The 18,955-nt window shown below is 47.4% G+C and overlaps 1 protein-coding gene across 1 annotated transcript in view; it reads left to right on the top strand.

Annotated features, from left to right (window-relative positions):
- LOC308172453 (arf-GAP domain and FG repeat-containing protein 1-like) overlaps nt 1-17,770 on the top strand; it is a gene marked incomplete at both ends in the record, with an annotated part of 30,048 nt that extends 12,278 nt beyond the window's left edge. The window contains 12 exons of the mRNA XM_080547358.1: nt 3,316-3,409; nt 5,229-5,344; nt 6,411-6,573; nt 7,001-7,172; nt 7,774-7,890; nt 12,010-12,015; nt 12,075-12,093; nt 12,255-12,334; nt 13,339-13,434; nt 15,555-15,707; nt 16,550-16,644; nt 17,714-17,770. Coding sequence (XP_080403484.1) covers nt 3,316-3,409; nt 5,229-5,344; nt 6,411-6,573; nt 7,001-7,172; nt 7,774-7,890; nt 12,010-12,015; nt 12,075-12,093; nt 12,255-12,334; nt 13,339-13,434; nt 15,555-15,707; nt 16,550-16,644; nt 17,714-17,770 — 1,168 coding nt within the window. The remainder of the gene's footprint in view (nt 1-3,315; nt 3,410-5,228; nt 5,345-6,410; nt 6,574-7,000; nt 7,173-7,773; nt 7,891-12,009; nt 12,016-12,074; nt 12,094-12,254; nt 12,335-13,338; nt 13,435-15,554; nt 15,708-16,549; nt 16,645-17,713) is intronic.
- Between the last annotated feature and the right edge of the window lie 1,185 nt (nt 17,771-18,955).

Here is an 18,955-nt window from a genome sequence, read left to right as displayed (position 1 = left end):
TCTGGCCCCTCCCCTCTTGAACAAAACGGGAGGGGAGGGAGAGAGCTTCCTCTTTTCCAGCCCAGGCCACCGAAGAACACATGTATGTATAAATCTGTTTGTAACTCTGATTAAATCGTCTTAAACTCAATAACTGTTCTTTGATTCATAACCAATAAGATAAATACACAACATACACAAATACCCTCGAATAAAAGCTGAGCATCTCTACTTTATCGTCATAGTAGCCTAATTGTTTCACTGAAATGCTCCACTGTCCCGTTACTTACTCACGGCACTGTGTATGTATACGCCACTCACACAAAACCAGCGCACGCAACATGTTCACATGATGAACTACAGTAGCCGGGTTTGTTAGGAGGGTTAAATAAATTCTGTCCATTCTGAACAAATAGCCTAGCCACAATTAGGCTACGTCATGTATATCATCACCAGGTATTGGTCTGGTCTTTAACATAAATCGACTTGGATCTTGATACGCTCCTAAAGCTGTCCTCATCACTGTGTCAGACGTTCATCTGTGACAGGATGTGGCGGGGACAACGGTTGGATGACTGTTATGTTGACGGTGGAAGACTGTTGGGTGGGACTCAAAGAGTGCGTACGGCTTAATTATTCACTGTGCAAGAGCAGCCCGGTCTAGTCTTAGGCTACAGCATCTTTGGTTGTATAGCTTTTCCCAATTATTACCAATGAGATGATTTCAGATGCTGTCCCCAAATTCCTCACACAAATGTGTGATATCTCTAGCCTATATCATGTGTGTGTTTGATCGTGTGTGTTTGTGTGTGTGCGGACACACACGTGTACTGTATGCTTATGTGTGTGTGCCTCTGTGTGGCTAGAGGAAAGCTAACAAGGAAACTTATTACCATAACTCGGAGGCTCAGGTGACATGGCTCAGATACAGTTTCACCTGTTCTTCTAGAGACTCATTTTTCTATTGAGCTTCCAGGTGTTGTGTGTGTGTGTGTGTGTCAGTGTGTCTGTGTGTCTGTGTGTCTGTGTGTCTGTGTGTCTGTGTGTCTGTGTGTAAGTGTGTCAGTGTGTGTGTGTGTCTGTGTGTCTGTGTGTCTGTGTGTGTGTGTCTGTGTGTAAGTGTGTCAGTGTGTGTGTGTGTCTGTGTGTCTGTGTGTCTGTGTGTGTGTGTCTGTGTGTCTGTGTGTCTGTGTGTGTGTGTCTGTGTGTAAGTGTGTCAGTGTGTGTGTGTGTCTGTGTGTCTGTGTGTCTGTGTGTGTGTGTCTGTGTGTCTGTGTGTCTGTGTGTCAGTGTGTCAGTGTGTCTGTGTGTGTGTGTGTGTGTGTGTGTGTGTGTGTGTGTGTAGCCAAACAGCCTGGTTGATATAGCTGCACTGATATAATCATGTGTCTGGTAAACTTAGGCCTAAGTTTGTGCATGCCAATCGATGGCATGTATAGTTATTCTTCTAATTGATTTGAAATGAGCTGAATGTGGACTCCCTTCAACATCAGGGGGGATAGGCTTGAACAGGCCATGGATGATAGTATGAGGTGGATGTGAATGAGTATGAGAGGTTTCTGCCTGTGTCTGAAAAAGCTGTTTCCCAACCTCAGGGGAGCAGAGCCCTGCACAGAAAGGGCGGAAATCGAGGCAGGAAACAGTCCTCCTAACACACACACACACACACACACACATCGCTCACACACCGCAAGAGAACCCCCACACACTCGAAAGAATACACTTTCAGACCTTCGTAGTCGAACACCCGTTGCGCTAGTGCAAGCAGGGTTATTTTGCAGACACAGAGCCCAACCGACACATGATGACGTAGCCTTGCTTGAACATATCGACTCCCAGATCTAATACTTATCGTGGGGTTTTTATTTCTATAAGCTCAGTGAGCTCTCCTAGTCTTGCAGTGGGTGGGGAACCTGGGTTCATTAACCAGGAGTAGAACTGCTTGCTGCTTGCTCTCTCGCTCCTCTCCTCCTCCTCCTCCTCCTCCTCCTCCTCCTCCTCCTCCTCCTCCTCCTCCTCCTCTTTGGAGTCCTGGTGACACTCTGCTGTCCTTGTCCTAGATCTGCTGTGGTGACACATTACTCAGCACGTGTCCCAGTCTGAAAAGAAAGTTGGATATCTGGATCTTCTCTGCTACAGTACAGCGTCACTGGGGCGGCTGTGTCTCAGGAGGTAGAGCCGGCGTCTAATCATCGCAAGGTTGGCAGATCGGCGGTTCGAGCCCCGGCTGGCCACATGTCGAGGTGTCCTTGGGCAAGACACTGAACCCCAAAATTGCTCCCAGTGAGCGGGCCGGAGCCTTGCATCGTAGCTTGGCCGCCATTGGTGTGTGAATGTGTGTGTGTGAATGGGTGAATGAGAGGCCGTTGTAAAGCGCCTTGGATAAAGGTGCTATATACTGTAAGTGCAGTCCACTCCAAGGAGGCCACACCCCCCGGAGGGGACAATGGTAGAAATCTCTCATATGTCACCAATTCTGTTTTTCAATACAGGTCCATCTCTGTTACTATCAGAATCCATACAAAGTTTGTGCTGAAGGATTTTGTTGAGTGGCATCAGATGTTGCGTTTGGTGTAGATCTTGGATCACCTGGGGGATCACCTTTTTAAAAGTTTAGTTCTCGATAATCGGACACAGCCAGAACGCGTGAGACACCGCGGGTGTCTGCTAGGCAAAATGGACACATAGGCAATTCAAGGCGATTCAAGTCCCTTTTCAAAACAGCCTTCTATTTTGTATAATGGAATCTGTGTAGAGTCTATTGAATCTGATTAAAATGTTTTGCATTGTGTAATATTCTGTGAATGTTGGGGAATATTTGTCTAATTTTATCTTGGTCTGTGTCAAAATCATTGGTCTATTTTGTCTAGGGAGGATAGTGTGTCACTGACTTCTGATAGTTTTTGAGATAATATTTCTCAAATATGTATTGTCTATTAGAAATTGGCTCAGCTCTGAAACGGAGCGTAAATGACCTTTTAGTAGTGTCTTTATTTGAAAATATTATCCTTTGTTGTACAGTTGTATATTATATGTTAGCTACTGTAGGTGGACAGAGTTGGCTAGCTCTCTCCTAACTAAGTCCAGGTATTTTCATTCGCTGGCAGTAAAAAGTTCAACACAGCAACTTTTGGGCATTTTAATAGGAACATAATGGTAGGTTATCACATGTTGAAAAACAGACAGTTTCAGTTCAAGCCTTATGTCCCTGTGGGAATGTTGGGCGGGGGGGGGGGGGTGCATGGTTGTGACAAAAGAACTGTCTGAATGTACCGACCGTATGTGTTGTGTGTTTCTAATTGAGTTAACCCCTTTATCTCTCTTGGGGGGTGCCAGGCGAGGGCTCAACCCACCCCACAGAGTGAAGTCCATCTCCATGACAACCTTCACGCTACAGGAAATCGAATTCCTACAGAAACATGGAAATGAGGTAGGCATAGCCACACTCCCACCTCTCTAGATGGACCTGCCTGGGCTCTGTTCACCCTTTTCACACATACCTTCTTGTCAGTCCAAGGAGTGCTGAATCCTTGCCTTGACACATTCTTAGTTCTAAACTATCCTATATAGTATGGACTATATACATACGGACTATGCTATCAGTACTGTTCTAAACTATCCTATATGCCTATGCTATCAGTACTGTTCTAAACTATCCTATATGCCCATGCTATCAGTACTGTTCTAAACTATCCTATATGCCCATGCTATCAGTACTGTTCTAAACTATCCTATATGCCTATGCTATCAGTACTGTTCTAAACTATCCTATATGCCCATGCTATCAGTACTGTTCTAAACTATCCTATATGCCCATGCTATCAGTACTGTTCTAAACTATCCTATATGCCCATGCACAGCCTCACCTTGTCCCTTTCTTTAGCATTCCTCGGTTTTCTTAATCCTTTAAAGGATTCATGTGTTTGCTGAGAATGGTGTGGTGCAGCAGACACAGTGTAGCCATGAGGCAGAGATGAGCTAACCGTTCCAGCTCTCATGCCTTTCACATGGGAATGTTATTTATTTAGTTATCTCTGGCACACACACACACACACACACACACACACACACACACACACACACTTGAATCTGCCAAGTTGTATTTTGAATGTCAGTTAATGTGCAACTAGAAAATATATGTGGTACAAATCCAAGGGGTTTGTTGATGCTGTTTGGTTTGTGTGTGTCAGAGGGCACTGCAGTTCTACTGCATCTCTGCTGCATGTCTGCTGCATTTCTACTGTATGTTTGCTGTATTACATACACCGCTTTCCAGCAATAACTTGGAGTATACTAGAGTGTTAATCCTTGATGATACTGCACTTTTTGTTGGGTGTATTCATCTTCGGCGTATGGGTAGTTGTTTTTCCTCTCCACTCCACCAGGCTCGGGGCCGAGGGGCTACCCTTTTACCACCCCGAGACCTGGTTGAGGGGCTCACCCGGGCTATATTTCTGGACACCCCTCCAGAAGCCACGTCATCGTCTCGTCATCTAATACCGACAGACCATGCATCCCGTTGGGTGGGTGGTACACCGGGCAATCCAGGATAATATGGTCTGCGGTTTGGTCCTCTGCGCCACACTCGCACGATGCATTTGGGGCCAAGCCCCATCTGTGCATTGATGAGCGGAAACGCCCGACGCCGGTCCGGAGACGATTGAGCCTCACCCAGGATAGCCTTGGCAAGTCCATCCCGAGGGGCTTAGCGCCGGCGACTGGGATGTGGTCGCGGAGTTTGGAGGTGTATTCATGTCGGCCATGAAGGCATTAGTGGTTGAAGAGACAGTTCAGTGTCTGTGTTTCCCATATGTCTTTTTAGCACTGAGGTGTAGCTGCTCCCAATCTCAGAAGTCCAAAGAAACCCTGGAATGTTCCAGAAAGTGCCACATTCTAATGCTCTCCTGGCCTCTAGGTGTTGAAGTCTTTCATGTTTTGTTTTTTTCACTTTAAAGTTAATAATAATAATAATAATTCATTGTGTTTATATGGCACTTTTCCGGGGCTCAAAGACGCTGACAATATGGGGGGAAACTGAAAACACAGAAACAACCAGCAACAGATAACATGAGCACATAGAACACAGAGTTAACGAACAGGCACAGGGAACAATTAACACAGCAATGTCCAGGGGGGAGGGGGTGGCAGGGTTAGGGGAGATGGTTAGGGGTAGGGAAGTTGAATGACATCATCAAATTGACCTGTCTCTTATTCCTTTGTCCCGTCCCCCCGTCCCCCGTCTCTTATAGGTGTGCAAACAGATATGGCTGGGACTGTACGACGATAAAACCGCCTCTATACCCGACTTTAAAGAACCACAGAAAGTGAAAGAGTTCCTTCAAGAGAAATACGAGAAGAAGAGATGGTAAGTGACTGCACTCAGGTGACTGGAATAAGAATTATCCATGCTTGTCCAGTAACAGCTTCTGTAATGTTCTCTCCCTCCCTCTCTTTTCCTGAGAATACTTTAACAGCTCACTGCAGTCCAACCCTCAAGCGAGACACTTTGCATCACTACAACACTCACATGTAGACTACGGATGCAAATTAGCTCACAGCTAAATCCGGCATATTTACTGTCACCATACTTTGTATAAGTGACTGTTCATTATGTGCACTATCCTGACTAAATAAAGATCTCTCTGTCTCTCTCTCTCTCTCTCTCTCTCTCTCTCTGTCTCTCTCTCTCTGTCTCTCTCTCTGTCTCTGTCTCTTTCTCTGTGTCTCTCTCTCTCTCTCTGTCTCTGTCTCTCTCTCTGTCTCTCTCTCTCTCTCTCTCTCTCTGTCTCTCTCTCTGTGTCTCTCTCTCTCTGTCTCTCTTTCTCTCTCTCTCTCTCTCTGTCTCTCTCTCTCTCTCTCTCTCTCTCTCTCTCTCTCTCTCTCTCTCTCTCTCTCTCTCTCTCTCTCTCTCTGTCTCTAAGTAAAATTATCGGCTCACCTCAAACTCCCCTGTCTGAAATCTACAACCGGTCACTAATCAGGAAAGCCACACAAATCACACAGGACCCCTCTCACCCCCTCCACCAATCATTTCAGCCACTTCCATCAGGCCACCGTTATAGAACTCCACTGGCCCGGAAAAACACATTTTAAAATAGGAAGCACACTGTTTTTCTTTTAAACCACAACATTTTAGCATTTTAGATTTTTTAATCATAATACTGTTTTTTTTACTATTATTTTTTAAATGACTAGGCTTTTTAAATAGGCACTACATTTTATAAACACTGTTATATCTGTCTGTTTTTATTGTATGTATGTGACCTATGTGTGTTTTGAATGTGGATACCGTATTCATGAACTGCACAAAGCCTGTCAAAGGAGAATTTCTGTCACTCTGTGACAGACAATAAAGCAATCTCTCTCTCTCTCTCTCTCTCTCTCTCTCTCTCTCTCTCTCTCTCTCTCTCTCTCTCTCTCTCTCTGTTCAGGTTTGTTCCTCCAGAGCAGGCCAGGGTGGTAGCCTCCGTCCATGCCTCCATCTCTGGGTCGTCAGCCAGCAGCACCAGCAGTACCCCCGAGGTCCGGCCCCTCAGGACCCTGCTGGGGGACTCTGCCCCCCCCCTGCACCTCAACAGAGCCACGCCCAGTCAGGTAGGACCCCGCCCCCCTGCACATCAACAGAGCCCCCACCACCCTGCACCTCAACAGAGCCCACCCCCCCACCCCCCTGCACCTCAACAGAGCCCCACCCCCCTGCACCTCAACAGAGCCACAATATAGCGCTTTTCTAGACACTCAAAGACGCTTTACAAACTGAAAAGTAGTAAAACTAAAAATAAACCAAAAATAAATAAAATAAAGTATAGGGGCCTAATAAGATAGTGCTGGGGACACATGGGAAAGGGAGAGGGGGAGAGGGTTAACTGGTGAAGGAGAGGGGGAGAGGGTTAACTGGTGAAGGCGAGCTTGAAGAGGTGGGTTTTGAGGGCCTGTTTAAATGTTGGCAGGGTGTTGGCAGGGTGTTGGCAGGGTGTTGGCTGGGTGTTGGCAGGGTGTAACACTGTTCTCTCTCCCTCAGTCTCCGGTGATGGGGCGTGCCCAGGCCCTCCAGATGAGCCAGCAGTTTCAGGAGAAGAAGTTTGACCTCCTCAGCGACCTGGGCGGGGATATCTTCGCTGCCCCGCCCTCTCAGACTGCTGCAGGCTCTGCACCCAACTTTGCAAACTTTGCACATTTCAACAGCCACCCAGGTAAGGACTTGCGCACTGCGCCACTGGTCCCTGAAATGGACCATGGTCAGGACCACCCACCCAACTCTTAAATATGAGAACAGTTTCATCTTCCTTTATGGAAATCAGTGATGATCGTAAAGCGTTGCCACACACGCACACGCGCATTATCATGTATGTTAGTGTCATTACCATCATCATCATCATCATCATCACCATCATCATCATCATCATCATCATCATCATCATCATCATCATCATCATGTATATTAGTGTCATTACCATCATCATCATCATCATCACCATCATCATCATCATCATCATGTATATTATCGTCATTACATCATCATCATCATCATCATCATCATGTATATTATCATCATTACATCATCATCATCATATTATTATCATCATTACATCATCATCATCATCATGTATATTATTGTCATTACCATCATCATGTATATTATTGTCATACGGTCTGTCGTTAGCTCCTTCAGTCCATATCTCTGTGTGTTCAGTACGATCTCTCATTCCTTTTGTTGTGTGTGATCATGACTCATCTCACCCATTGTTTCCTTTTTGGTTTATGTGTTTGACCCTCCTGACCCCTGACCTCCAGCTGCTCAAAACACAAACGCTCCAAACTCAGACTTTGCAAACTTTGACGCGTTTGAGAGCTCAGGTCCACCTTTCCCCTGCTCCGCGCCCCAGACTCCCTTCCAGCCATCTCACACAGGTAGATCATCCTCTGTTCACCTGTGTTGCGTGTCTCTCTCTCCCTCTCTCTGTCTCACTCTCCCTCTCTCTGTCTCTTTCTCTCTCTCTCTCTCTGTCTCTCTCTCCCTCTCTCTGTCTCTCTCTGTCTCTCTCTCCCTCTCTCTGTCTCTCGCCACACTCGCACACTTCTCACTCACAGCCATTATTATGTGCACTTTTCATGCATTATTTGTCCACGTTGGTCTATGATCTATATTTAATTGGCTGGCACACACACACACACACACACACACACACACACACACACACACACAAACACACACACAAAACACACACACTTTATCACTTAAGAACCGGGGGCCTGAATTACTGATATTATTATTAAATATTGTTGTCACCTACAAGCACATTAGTATCACGCTATACATGGGTGGAATCATAATCGTGGAAACATAAGTATTGGAAATCATTTGAGTCTGAGATCAGATGAATCTCTCCATATGGATGAGTAGGGTTAGTTACTTGTAGCCCGCTCAATGAAAAGGGATGAGAAGCTCTGCCAGGCTGCCTTCAGGGCAGGAGAAACGGCGAGAGAGAGAGAGGATCTATTGTTTCTCTCTCTCCCCGTGTTTCTGTTGCCTACTGTGTCATCGACTGTGTTTACATGCACACCATATTCCTGTATTAAGCGGAATACTGCTCAATATTCCGATTGGGCAAGAGTCATGTAAACACGTACACAATTGGATTAAGATTAATATTCATTTTAAGACCCCTGGCATAGGGGATATTCAGATTAAGACCCCTGGCATAGGCCTGTTTGAATCGGAATATTGTGACATGTAAACACCTTAATCGGCATATGACCCTTTTTCAGGAATATTCAGTTACATCTGCGCAGACAGACAGACAGACAGATAGACAAGGCTCCTCATCCTACCCTGAGACAGACAGACAGTTCATATTGCAGATAGCCAAGTCACTTCATTCATATGCGCTCACATTGATCCATAGCTCATAGGGATTCTGTGCAGGAGGTGAAGCTGTTCCTGATGAACGATGGTACTGTACTGTCCTCTGAAGATGATGCAGGTGTCCTAGTGTTGTGTAGTAGTTTCAGCCACGCCCCAGATTCTGAGCCACTGCAGCTACCTGCGTTTCCTTGACACACATTCCCCATAGGTGTTGTGGTGCTGCAGCACATGGACACACACACTGCAGCCCTCTCACGGTTCTCTCTGTCAGCTCTCTTCTCACATGCAGGTAACTCTTCGGGGGAACTAGCTAATGCCAATTTAGTTTCCCCAAATCCTGTAGCACTGACTGTGGATTCTTCGGGTCCTCCCAGAGTAACTCTACAGGATCAGATAGGGGCTCAGGAGGTAGAGGCTGTGTCTCAGGAGGTAGAGGCTGTGTCTCAGGAGGTGGAGGCTGTGTCTCAGGAGGTAGAGGCTGTGTCTCAGGAGGTAGAGGCTGTGTCTCAGGAGGTAGAGGCTGTGTCTCAGGAGGTAGAGGCTGTGTCTCAGGAGGTAGAGGCTGTGGCGCAGGAGGTAGAGGCTGTGTCTCAGGAGGTAGAGGCTGTGTCTCAGGAGGTGGAGGCTGTGTCTCAGGAGGTAGAGGCTGTGTCTCAGGAAGTAGAGGCTGTGGCGCAGGAGGTAGAGGCTGTGTCTCAGGAGGTAGAGGCTGTGTCTCAGGAGGTAGAGGCTGTGTCTCAGGAGGTAGAGGCTGTGTCTCAGGAGGTAGAGGCTGTGTCTCAGGAGGTAGAGGCTGTGGCGCAGGAGGTAGAGGCTGTGGCGCAGGAGGTAGAGGCTGTGTCTCAGGAGGTGGAGGCTGTGTCTCAGGAGGTAGAGGCTGTGTCTCAGGAGGTAGAGGCTGTGTCTCAGGAGGTGGAGGCTGTGTCTCAGGAGGTGGAGGCTGTGTCTCAGGAGGTAGAGGCTGTGTCTCAGGAGGTAGAGGCTGTGTCTCAGGAGGTGGAGGCTGTGTCTCAGGAGGTAGAGGCTGTGTCTCAGGAGGGAGAGGCTGGTGGAGGTAGAGGCTGTGTCTCAGGAGGTGGAGGCTGTGTCTCAGGAGGTAGAGGCTGTGGCTCAGGAGGTGGAGGCTGTGTCTCAGGAGGTAGAGGCTGTGTCTCAGGAGGTAGAGGCTGTGTCTCAGGAGGTAGAGGCTGTGTCTCAGGAGGTAGAGGCTGTGTCTCAGGAGGTAGAGGCTGTGTCTCAGGAGGTAGAGGCTGTGTCTCAGGAGGTAGAGGCTGTGTCTCAGGAGGTAGAGGCTGTGTCTCAGGAGGTAGAGGCTGTGTCTCAGGAGGTAGAGGATGTGTCTCAGGAGGTAGAGGCTGTGTCTCAGGAGGTAGAGGCTGTGTCTCAGGAGGTAGAGGCTGTGTCTCAGGAGGTAGAGGCTGTGTCTCAGGAGGTAGAGGCTGTGTCTCAGGAGGTAGAGGCTGTGTCTCAGGAGGTGGAGGCTGTGTCTCAGGAGGTGGAGGCTGTGTCTCAGGAGGTAGAGGCTGTGGCTCAGGAGGTAGAGGCTGTGTCTCAGGAGGTAGAGGCTGTGTCTCAGGAGGTAGAGGCTGTGGCTCAGGAGGTAGAGGCTGTGTCTCAGGAGGTAGAGGCTGTGTCTCAGGAGGTGGAGGCTGTGTCTCAGGAGGTAGAGGCTGTGGCGCAGGAGGTAGAGGCTGTGTCTTAGGAGGTAGAGCCGGCGTCTAATGATGGCAAGGTTGGCAGATCGGCGGTTCGAGCCCCGGCTGGCCACATGTCGAAGTGTCCTCGGGCAAGACACAACCCCAAATTGCTCCCAGTGAGCGGGCCGGCGCCTTGCATGGTAGCTTGCCGCCATTTGTGTGTGAATGTGTGTGTGAATTGGTGAATGAGAGGCCGTTGTAAAGCGCTTTGGAATAAGGCGCGATATAAGTCAGTCCGTTTAGGACCAGCCATAGAGGCTGCAGACAGCTAGCGTCCCTGCTAGCGTCCCTGTTAGCGTCCCTGCCCATAGACACGCAGCTCTGACTGACCTGGATGCCATCTTTAGCTCTGCCCAAACGGAGCAAGGTAACCTCCCTGCCAGCCTCTGTGTAGCAGAACTAAACGTGGGATAAACATGCTGGAGGTTGGGCTGGTGCGCATGAGTGGCTAAGATGAAGTAGCACCTCCTCTCTGCACCACCAGCAGTTATTCATGTTTAGAATCAGAGGTTGAGGTCTGTTTCTTACAGCATATCCCCAAGAAGGGTTCTATGGTTTTTGGTGTCTTGTTTACAGAGTGGTTCTAAGTCAGTTATGGGGGGGGGGGTTTATAAAAGAAAAAAAATACTGACTGTGCAACCATTTCATATCCATGATGCCATTGCGGTCTCCTGCACAGTTGCTACCCTATATTTAAGATATATATCTATATTTAAGATTGCTCTAAAATGCCCACTTGAGCAGTTATTACGAGTACAGTATTATGAGGCTAACGTGCCTGTTAGAAAGCCTAATTGAGGTCACTGGACTATGTGCTATTATTGGACACCTTAGTGTGGCGGGACAGTGAGAGCAGTTTGAAAGGGCAGACTTAGACGTGACTGGTGTCTCTCTGAATATAAGCACCATCTACAATAACATATAAAACAAGTTAAAGTAGAAGAACATTTGATCACATTTTCAGTGGTTAGCCCGTTTGATACTGCAAATGTTCCCCTGTCATGACATAGGACAAAGATGTTAAACTTAATAATATTTAATATTTGTGGGAGAGTTTGCTGAATCAAACAATCCATCACAGTGTAGTGGTTGTGAGCCAGACTTTTTTGTTTTTGTTTTTGTTTGACCAGATAAAATCAGTTGAGAACAAATAAATAAAAACAAATAGAAACAAAGTCAACTAACCTATGTGTGAAAAGAGAGCGGTGTGTGTGTGTGTGTGGGGGGGGGGGGGTAATTAGCTAAGTACTCCACTATTTACTTGTTGATTGTCGTGTCTTTTTCCTGAAGCTCACTCATCTTTTTAAAATACCCAGTCTCTCACCTCCTTTGTTCAATGTTTCTTTAGTATCGGTGGTCATCTACTGATCCCTGTGTTGTGTTGTGTGACAGGGGGTAGTTTGGGGCTGGGGTCATTCACTAACCCCTGTGTTGTGTTGTGTTGTGTTGTGTTGTGTTGTGTGACAGGGAGTTGTTTGGGGCTGGGGTCATTCACTAACCCCTGTGTTGTGTTGTGTTGTGTTGTGTGACAGGGGGGTGTTTGGGGCTGGGGTAATACACTAACCCCTGTGTTGTGTTGTGTTGTGTGACAGGGGGGTGTTTGGGGCTGTGGTTATACACTAACCTCTGTGTTGTGTTGTGTTGTGTGACAGGGGGGTGTTTGGGGCTGTGGTCATACACTAACCCCTGTGTTGTGTTGTGTTGTGTGACAGGGGTATGTTCGGGGCAGTGACGGGCGTGTCGTCAGCCCAGCCACAGCAGTGCATACCCAGCATGCCCCAGGGTTTCGGAGGTGAGTGAACTCTGAGATGAAGCTAAAAAGGAAGTCACAAGTATCTTTATTGGGTTACCAATACCAAATAAACAAACTGTTCACCCGAATAGAAATTTTTAGAACAATACAAAACAAAAACAAAAAGGACAGTACAGTATAAAAAAGGAGGAACCTAAGAAAAAACAGTAAAAGAGAGGACTCAAAACAAAACAAAGAAATTACAGTGTTGCGCATAGGGCTGAATGAACATTCACACATCAAGAAAGACAATCGTTTATCATTGTGTTATTACCAACCAGTGTCAAATGAATATATAAATACAAATAGTAGCGTACTGTGTGCTTTGTAAAATAAGTAATAAGACTATCTAATCACCCTAAAGAAGGAATGAATTAACAAAATAGAGAATAGGATCCCATGTTTTTTTTTACTTATTAGAGCAGCCCCTTATATTATACTTCATCTTCTCTAGACATAAAAAGGACATTATGGTCATGTTCTCACATGAAAGTCTGAATCAGGACCCGGAGCAAGTGGATGAGTTTGCAACATGTTGCATAAATTATTTCTCTGATTTGCGTTCTCACAGCCCTTTATGTAAACGAAATAACATACGCAATCGAAGCAACAGACGTGGTAGTTGATTGGTCAGAAAAATCGAAAATTGCCCGTTCGTCCCGCTCTTATCCAGATCAACACGCATGCGCTGTTGTTTCCCTATGGACAGCCTCGACGCGTCGTTTCTAACTGGAGTGAAACCACCCTTTTCAAGCGGAGCATCCGTCGGTTGTTTGCTCCGGGAGCGACTTCGAATGCGCGTTCTCACAGCTCCAAACGACGCAAAAAGGGAAGCGAATTTTCCCCTAAACTCTGTTTCCAAGTGAAGCAAATGTTCTAGTGAGAACACACCCTGAGTCCTTCAACCAAGAATTAGACGATGGAACAAGTTATTTTCGTTATTCTCGTCTTTACTGAAGGGGAAATATTTGATGTCTTCTTCTTCTTCTTCTTCTTCTCTGCAGCTCCGTCAACAAACCCCTTTGTAGCAGCGGCCCCAGCGCCCGCCCCCACTAACCCCTTCCAGAACAACGGCAGAGCCGCGGCCGTGGCTGCAGCAGGTAGGGAGGGGGAGCAGGGTGGGTTTATTTAACACTAGAACAGCCATGAGCGCTCATTTGACCCTGTGAGTCAAAAAAAAAAAATATATCTTTGCACTCAATCAAATTTCAGGACCCTCCTTTCATGACTTGTGCGTTCTACCACCCAGTATCCTGACATTTTCCAAATCACAGGATCAGGATAAGCTAGGATAAAGCTATTTTGCTAGTTTTTTCTGTGGAGGCTAATTTACAAGACGGCGCCAACTAGTGGTCGTTGTGTGTAATGGTCATGGTTGACCCCTGTGGCAGCTCTTATAGTAGGTAGAAAAGGCATGGCTGGGGCGCTTAGGTGGCGTAGTGGATTAAGCGCTGACCATGTACCGCAGGGCTCCCGGTTCGATTCCTGCCGCGGACATGTCCTGCATGTCATCCCTTCTCTCACCTTCCTGTCATAATCTCTACTATATCTGTCATTAAAAAGGAAAAATATGAGTGGTACTGCCCCACTCAGAAAAAATTACTTAAAAAAAAAAAAGGCACGGCTGTTCTAGTTAGCTGTTCTATCAATGGTCAGTGGCCATTTTGACTGAATATGTTGTAACACTATGCAAAATACCCCCGTCTTTACAGAGGCACCATGAGTATGTGAACACTTTTCTTAGAAGCTAAAAAAAAGAAAGAGAGGACGGGCAGTGTTTGTGTTCTGAGGGGCGTCAGAGATACAACCAGGTCCTTATTTAGCAGATACCTGCACCTCACCACTCAGCTGAGCTCGTCATGTGAATCCCTGAGGAGGTCTTCTGAACCCTGGCTTTGTATATGTAAATGGACTGACTTATATAGATATATATATATATACTTATATAGCGCCTCTCATTCACCCATTCACACACACATTCACACACCAATGGCGGCAAGCTACCATGCAAGGCGCCGGCCCGCTCACTGGGAGCAATTTGGAGTTCAGTGTCTTGTATGTACCTAACATAATTATTTACTGTTTTGTGAACATAGAGAACATAGTCCAGCATTTTTTCAGTCCAACAGAGTAAGTCGCTGAACATGTGGCTGAGCGAGATTAAGATGAACTGTCAGAGCGGCCCGCTTGGGTGTGGGGGGTGTAAGTAAGTAAGTAAGTAACATTTATTTGTACAGCACCTTTCCCAGGGGTCACAAAGTGCTTTACATATAGAGAACATAATAAAGAAGAAACACAATAAAACATAATAAAAGAGCGAAAGTCATACCAGGTTAAAACAGGCAAACAAGTGAAAATAAAAACAAGTAACAGACACAGGTTTACAACAACATCAACAGGACACAGAAAGACAGGCTTTTGGGGCTATCCAAAAGCCTGTCTATACAAGACAGTCTTAAGCTGTTTTTTAAAAGCCTGGGTGCGTGGGTGTGTTTGAGAGCTGAGGGCCTGACGATGGCTCTGTCTGATTGGTGGGGTGGGGGGGGGGGGGGGGTGTTTGAGAGCGAGGGACTGATGATACCCTGCAGCTCACTTTGGTAGGTCCCCCTCTTCCTTCTCCCTCCTCCTCCTCCTCCTCTAGCCACACCCCTCCTCCTCTCCCTCCCTTGCTTGATGTGGAAGTGCTTCCTAGAGTTCACCTGGGGCCTCTACATCTCTTTCCCTCCCAGTGCATGTGCAGTGTGCTCTGAACTTTGACCCTTGCGCTGCTTCTATGAGGGTCGGCGGGGGTGATTATGCCTCAGTCGCCATCTTTCTTTTTCCCTCGCTTTGGTGAGGGTGGCTTTGCCCCATCCTGCCCCCTGCTGGTCAGTAGAAACACTACTCATTGCTGCTCATAACGGTTAGCAGAACATCCTAGATGAAGACGTAATATGTCACCACCTCCAGTGAGGTCAGGAGCTAGTGTTGTAAATGACTCAGTGAAGTCAGGAGCTAGTGTTGTAAATGACTCAGTGAGGTCAGGAGCTAGTGTTGTAAATTACTCAGTGAGGTCAGGAGCTAGTGTTGTAAATGAACCAGTGAGGTCAGGAGCTAGTGTTGTAAATGACTCATACGGCCGTGTAATCATTATGATCATCTTTATATCAGGAGAGGTGTGTGTGTGAGAGGTGTGTGTGAGGGGAGGTGTGTGTGTAACAGTCCTCTCCTCCTGTGTCAGCCTCGTTTGGGACCGGGTCTCTGAGCATGCCGTCTGGGTTTGGGAACGCGGCCGCCTACAACCTCCCGACCAGCTTCTCTGGAACCTTCCAGCAGCCCTTCCCTGGCCAGGGGCCCTACCCCCCCCCGCCCGCCTACCCCCAGACGCACAATGGTGGGTGTGTGTGTGTGTGTGTGTGTTGGGCCCCTACCCCCCCGCCTGCCTACCCCCAGCAGCACAACGGTGGGTGTGTGTGTGTGTGTGTGTGTGTTGGGTGTGTGTGTTGGGCCCCTACCCCCCCCCGCCTGCCTACCCCCAGCAGCACAATGGTGGGTGTGTGTGTTGGGTGTGTGTGTTTTCGGCCCCTACCCCCCCCCCGCCCGCCTACCCCCAGACGCACAATGGTGTGTGTGTGTGTGTGTGTGTGTGTGTGTGTTGGGCCCCTACCCCCCCCCCGCCCGCCTACCCCCAGACGCACAATGGTGTGTGTGTGTGTGTGTGTGTGTGTTGGGTGTGTGTGTTTTCGGCCCCTACCCCCCCCCCGCCCGCCTACCCCCAGACGCACAATGGTGGGTGTGTGTGTGTGTGTGTTGGGTGTGTGTGTTGGGCCCCTACCCCCCCCCCGCCCGCCTACCCCCAGACGCACAATGGTGTGTGTGTGTGTGTGTGTGTGTGTTGGGTGTGTGTGTTTTCGGCCCCTACCCCCCCCCCGCCCGCCTACCCCCAGACGCACAATGGTGGGTGTGTGTGTGTGTGTGTGTGTGTGTGTGTTGGGCCCCTACCCCCCCCCGCCCGCCCAGACGCACAATGGTGGGTGTGTGTGTGTGTGTGTTGGGTGTGTGTGTTGGGCCCCTACCCCCCACCGCCTGCCTACCCCCAGCAGCACAACGGTGGGTGGGTGGGTGTGTGTGTGTGTGTGTGTGTGTGTGTGTGTGTGTGTGTGTGTGTGTCTCTCTCTGTGTGTGTGTGTGTGTGTGTGTGTCTATCTTAATTCATGTGTGTCTCCTCTCCTCCAGGCGGGGGGTTCTCAGCCTTCGGCCAGCCCAAGCCCATGGTCACCCCCTTTGGCCAGGCCATGGTCGGACCCGGGGTCTCCAGCAACCCTTTCTTAGTGAGTGGAACCGTTTGTTTGGTGTTTGAAACTTCAAAGTGCAGTCTTCTTCTTTTCAGGGCCAAACAGCTGAAAGTTCTTCACTGGCCAAGTCAGTCAGATTTCAGATGTAAAGCCAATTGAACATGCATTTAATTTCCTGATGTTAGTTCTCTTTTCCAAAACTGACAATAACTGAAGATAGTACAGGCCTGGCAGAGCATGACCAGAGAATACAGGGGGAGGATGTTTGGGGGGTTTTAAAATTCCCAATCTGAAAAAAAACAACAACTCAAAACATTGACTTATAGATCAAATCCAAACAGTTGAGTGGAGTACAGAGCTACAAGAAGACAAAATGGCTTCCTCTTGTCAATACGTATGGAGGGGACTAATGTCAAGACTTGTCTTTATTCCCTTGCTCACGGTTTGTCTCTCTCTCTCTTCCTCTCTATCGGTCTGTCTCTCTCTCTTCCTCTCTATCTGTTTGTCTCTCTCTCTTCCTCTCTATCTGTCTCTCTCTCTCTTCCTCTCTATCGGTCTGTCTCTCTCTCTTCCTCTCTATCTGTCTGTCTCTCTCTCTCTCTTCCTCTCTATCTGTCTCTCTCTCTTCCTCTCTATCTGTTTGTCTCTCTCTCTTCCTCTCTATCTGTCTGTCTCTCTCTTCCTCTCTATCTGTCTCTCTCTCTCTCTCTCTCTGTCTCTCTCTTCCTCTCTATCTGTCTCTCTCTCTCTCTTCCTCTCTATCTGTCTCTCTCTCTCTCTGTCTGTCTCTCTCTTCCTCTCTATCTGTCTCTCTCTCTGTCTCTCTCTTCCTCTCTATCTGTCTCTCTCTCTCTTCCTCTCTATCTGTCTCTCTCTCTCTCTCTCTCTCTCTCTCTGTCTCTCTCTTCCTCTCTATCTGTCTCTCTCTCTTCCTCTCTATCTGTCTCTCTCTCTCTTCCTCTCTATCTGTCTCTCTCTCTCTCTCTCTGTCTGTCTCTCTATCTGTCTCTCTCTCTCTCTTCCTCTCTCTCTCTGTCTCTCTCTCTCTGTCTCTCTCTCTCTCTCTCTGTCTCTCTCTCTCTCTTCCTCTCTGTCTGTCTCTCAGGGAGCTCCTGGCGCACAGTTTCCAGCAGGAGGATCCTCCACCAACCCCTTCTTATAGCGCCGCTACCAGACCGCACCAACAGGAGGGTGTCGACCAGCACACTCACGTCTCGTTGTTTTGTTTCACAAATAGCTTTAAAACGCAAAAAGTTTCGACAAGTTTTATTTTTATTGAAGAAGAACAACAACAACAACTACAACAACAATGAAGCAACAGTGACAATGTCTACGGCAACAAAACAACACACGGTAGCTGTGTGCCGAGGAAGAGGAAGAGGTGATCTCCTGATGAAGTCCTCAATTTAACCCATGAACTGTCCTGGCCTCAACAGACACCACATGTATATTTAAACTGGACCCATACTTAAGTTATTGCAAATATCCCATCCATCATGCTGCAGTTATGTACATAGAAGCTCTTTGTGCATATCAGTATTTGTATCTTTATCACACAGCGTTTGTTAAGGCAGAGCTGTAACCTGGTAACCTGGGGGTCTACTGTGAGTTTACTGTATCTGTAAAAGAACCAAAAGCAGTTTGTGCAGTACGGCATCGGAAAGAGTATTTTTACAGAAAAGAAGAAGAGGACGAGAGGACAACGTATTCTGTTTTTAAGAGACTAAAGGGGGGGGGGGAATCTCTCTTCTGCTGCCCATTCAACAAGTCATCAAGAGGCAGTGCTCTCTCATCTGTGCTTTCACCTGGTGTGGGGTCCAGGTGGGAACCAGGGGCTGTAGTCACCTGGTGTGGGGTCCAGGTGTCAACCAGGGGCTGTATTCACAACGTTTCCTACTGTAGTAAGAATAAGTCCTACCTGGCAACGTTCTGAGAAAAACAATCCAAATTAATTTTTTCAAATCCTCCTTGGGTAATACTTTTTAGCGCAATATAGAAGTACTTCTAAGAACTTTCTCAGAATCTCTGTGAATCAGGACCAGGACCATGACTATAGACTGAAGACCACTTTTGTTGGGTGTTACTGAAATTTAAGTTAATGTGTATATATATATATTAAAATTAATTTTAACGAAAAATCGAACGATTTTTTATTTTATTTGTATTGCTGTACATCTCTATATATTGAAACATTTTGTATAAATGAAAGATTTCTATCAATTTGAAAAATGTCGCTGTCTAAATAATTTGAAGCTAGCTGCTATACTATTGACAAGGCGAACACTGGGACAAACTGACCTGTCGTTCTGAAATGTATTCAGGTTGCCAGTGCTCGGGTTTCCTCTGG

This window comes from Nansenia antarctica (assembly GCF_963989245.1).
Source record: "Nansenia antarctica genome assembly, chromosome: 17".
NCBI lineage: Eukaryota > Metazoa > Chordata > Actinopteri > Argentiniformes > Microstomatidae > Nansenia > Nansenia antarctica.
Note: the sequence above shows the minus strand (reverse complement) of the source record. Positions and strands in the feature narration are given on the sequence as shown.